A 3891-nucleotide genomic window follows, 5' to 3' on the forward strand; every position below is an offset into this window, starting at 1 on the left:
CGATTCTGGAATACGGTTCGGTGGTTTGGAATCCTAGGTATCAAATTCATTCCGACAAGATAGAATGATCTCAAAACAATTCTAACTTTTTGCTTAAGAAATTTCCGTTGGGATTCTCAATATAACCTTCCGCCTTATACGAGCCGATTAAAACTTATTAATCTTCCTACACTTGTCANCAAGACACTTTTGTCCCCTATTTCTAATTTTGAATTGCACGACCCACTCCGTTGCTTATGCCAGGATTTTAACTCTCATTCCAGCACGTTTGATATATCAGATCCGCTTTTCAGTATTAAGAAAGCGGTACTCTCCTCTCTCAATAAATAAATTATTAATACAAAGACATAAAATCAGCTGATGAATTTAGTTCTGTAGCTGAACAGTTTTAGATCTCGTTTAGATCTAGTTTTTTAAAACTCCTGCCTATCGTGACTCGGCGCAAAAATTGAAAATATTGGTTCCGTACGTCATGCGGACTGCGCCCCTCGTGCGGATGAGCGGGAATTGAGGGTAAAAAACCGTTGGGATTATTTTTATTATTATTACATATGTACATATGTTTTTATGTTTGCACATAGAACATTTTTTTTATGAGTGATTGACATAATTGATATTTATCCAAATTTTTGCAGACTTTAGGTCGTCAAGACGGAGTAAAACAAGACTGGATNCTATTTTTATTATTATTACATATGTACATATGTTTTTATGTTTGCACATAGAAAATTTTTTTTATGAGTGATTGACATAATTGATATTTATCCAAATTTTTGCAGACTTTAGGTCGTCAAGACGGAGTAAAACAAGACTGGATTGTAGAGGACACAATTGGAAATTGGTGGCGCCCGAATTTTGAGCCCCCTCAGTATCCTTACATTCCGCCACATATCACCAAACCAAAGGAGCATAAGCGGCTGTTTTTGGTACAGTTACATGAAAAGGGTAAGAAAAATTATATATTTTTGTTTACATAAATGATATGCCTTGGAAGAACGTTTCTGTAATAAAATTGAATTAGCATTTCCATGCCTGGTTTTCAATAAACTCGACCCTATTAAGCTGGCATTTCAGGGTACTATTTTATATATATATAAGGAAAATTTGAAAGTTAGGGGGGGGGGNATGATATGCCTTGGAAGAACGTTTCTGTAATAAAATTGAATTAGCATTTCCATGCCTGGTTTTCAATAAACTCGACCCTATTAAGCTGGCATTTCAGGGTAGGGCCACCCGGCTACTCCCATGGTACTACATGTCAAGTATGACATACCGTCGCATCGTGGCTAGGCGAGTGTGCATACCAAATTCTAATTCTGCAGACATGTATGAAGAAAATTTAAATGTTTCAATTTTTCAGGTATGAACGTTTATAGTACACATTTAGGGGGGCGCTGGCATATAAAAAAAATCCCTGGAAAATTGTGTTTACAAATTTTAATGTAGTTGATTGATTAATCCTGATTAATACATATGTGTAATACCATGTTCTGGCCGACAACGAAAACACTCTGAAAACGTGTTTTGGGATTGTGGGCTGAAGGCTGTTCACACCGGCTGTTAGTGTTTTCGTTGACATTTCTTACATCCTCTGATTACAGTTTTGCTACACAAAAACAAAACCAAAATGCTTTTCCCTCATTTTCTTTTCATTAGCAACCTCTTACTTTCATTATTAATTTACTTTTGGCAGCCAATTAACAATAAATCCGAAATGGCGTATTATAGATGATAAAATATGACTTCCACTTCGATAAATAATCGAAGAAAACTAGTGAAGACACCGATTGGAATGAGTGGAACGTGAGTTTTCAAGTAGTTTTCAGCGAAAACTGGTTTTCGTTTGACAGATTTTATATGGACGAAAACACAAGTTTATGTCGAAAACCAGTTTTAGCAACGAAAACATGTTTTCGATGTCGGTCAGAACATGGTATAAACTAGATAGTTCATGTCAAGTATGACGTACCGTCGCATCGTGGATAGGCGAGTGTGCATACCAAATTCCAGTTCTGCAGACATGTATGAAGAAACTTTAAATTTTTCAATTCTTCTACTTGTTGCTACGACAGGTATGAACGTTTATAGTATACAATTATGGGCGTCGCTAGGGTCGAATTTAGGGGGGCGCTGGCATATAAAAAGAATCCCTCGAAAATTTTGTTTAAAAATTTTAATGTAGTTGATTGATTAATCCTTATTAATACATATGTGTAAACTAGATAGTTCCATTTGAAAAGACCATTTTAACTAATAGCCAAATATAAATTTAGTTTATAGTAAGTAGAGTGGAGTACTAAACCTACATTTTATTGACTTGAAGAAGAAGAATATTAAGGGCCGGTTGTTCAATGTCTGGTTATCACTACCACTACACTATCGACGATTTCGACATCATGCATGTAACATGTGATCGATAAAGCAGTAGTTGTGCTTAACCGGAGCTTCTACCTCCGATTTGTGCTAATCAGACATTGAACAACCGGCCCTAAGAGGAAATATGACTACTACTTTCTAACTACAAAAAACTGTGGAGCAGTCGTATAAAAAATGTATCACTTTGAAGTATATACATGCAAATCAGCATGAATGTGCAGATTTACCAATTTTGACTTATTGGGTTGACTTGATTACCCTTTGGGTGTTCTATGTGATACCAAAACCCAGAACTTTCAAACTTGCTTCCCCAAAATTTTAATTTCTACACATTCATGTTTCTGGTATGCGGGGGAGGATATGTACTTGCCGATTTGTTTTACAAAAATTATTTAAAAAGACGTCTCGGTTGCTCAGAAAACCGGTTAATCGTTTCTGCAATTATTTCACATTGATTCTTAAAACAAATTTTCGATGTATGCTTAAGATTAAGAAGATACCTAAAAGCAGATTTTATAAGAAATTAAACTGACGATTTATTAAAACTAGTAGTAACACCCTAAATTCGGGTGCATGCAGTAAAGAAATACTTACTAATATTTAGAATTTAAATTTAAGTATATAATAAAACGTGATGTTCATGAATATACTTGAGTATTTAGCTCAAGATTTATTTAAATAAGTGCGCGAAAGCCAACAATTAATATTGTATTGCTAGAGACCTGATAACCCAGGATAATTTTTAAGTTCTTAAAGGGCCTTACTCTACTCAAAGCTTCGTACAGTGGGCCGTGAAAAATTAGTAATCTTTAAGGTATAGTCCAACCTTTGACAATATCTGTCCAAGGGCTTTATTAGTCGTAATCTGAAATACAATAATACATAGTATCACGCTGTGAATACCCCTCCATCACTAAGGGTCTCCACAATTGGAATCTCATTTTTATATACTTACTAGCTTATACCCGCAGGTTTCACCCCACATTTTTATACAAATATGAAAAATAATTGAATGATGTTATATCTTATTTCTGTGCCCATTCTCTTATAGCTCTTTGTTTTTTAAGCGAGTTAAGGTATTTAGGCCGTTTAAAACTATAAACTAAAATCTTGTCTGCGCGCTAGGCATACGAAAAATATCAATCCCTCTAAGTTTACCTTAAAATGGTTCCAGAGATACGGCGCGTGAACGTGTAACCTTCTTGGAGGTGCCACGGCGGGTTCTAATATTTCCAACTCAAATTTAGTAACAGGCCCTGATAAAATACCACTTCTCATTACTGTAGCTAATGCCTCAAGAGGTATGTATGCATCATGAGAGCTTTAGATTATAAGGCCGAACCCGGTTCTCCTTTTCCCATTAAATGAAATTTTTTCTGTCAGTGCGGCACTTATAAAATAAATCTCTCATATCAAATGTAAAATACTTCCAGTTATGTTATATCCTTCCAGATATATGTATTAAGAAATTTTTAGTATGTATGGGAGGCGACATGCCTCCTTTTTTAATAACTC

The 3891-nt window shown here is 35.2% G+C and overlaps 1 protein-coding gene across 1 annotated transcript in view; it reads left to right on the forward strand.

Moving 5' to 3' along the window:
- Positions 1-3891, forward strand: part of LOC108378648 (cleavage and polyadenylation specificity factor subunit 5-like) — a gene marked incomplete at its 5' end in the record, with an annotated part of 11400 nt that overhangs the window by 1033 nt on the left and 6476 nt on the right. The window contains one exon of the mRNA XM_017634953.1: positions 780-945. Coding sequence (XP_017490442.1) covers positions 780-945 — 166 coding nt within the window. The remainder of the gene's footprint in view (positions 1-779; positions 946-3891) is intronic.

This window comes from Rhagoletis zephyria, unplaced genomic scaffold, assembly GCF_001687245.7.
Source record: "Rhagoletis zephyria isolate East Lansing unplaced genomic scaffold, Rhagoletis_zephyria_1.1 Rzeph_scaffold_14616, whole genome shotgun sequence".
Classification (NCBI taxonomy): Eukaryota; Metazoa; Arthropoda; class Insecta; order Diptera; family Tephritidae; genus Rhagoletis; species Rhagoletis zephyria.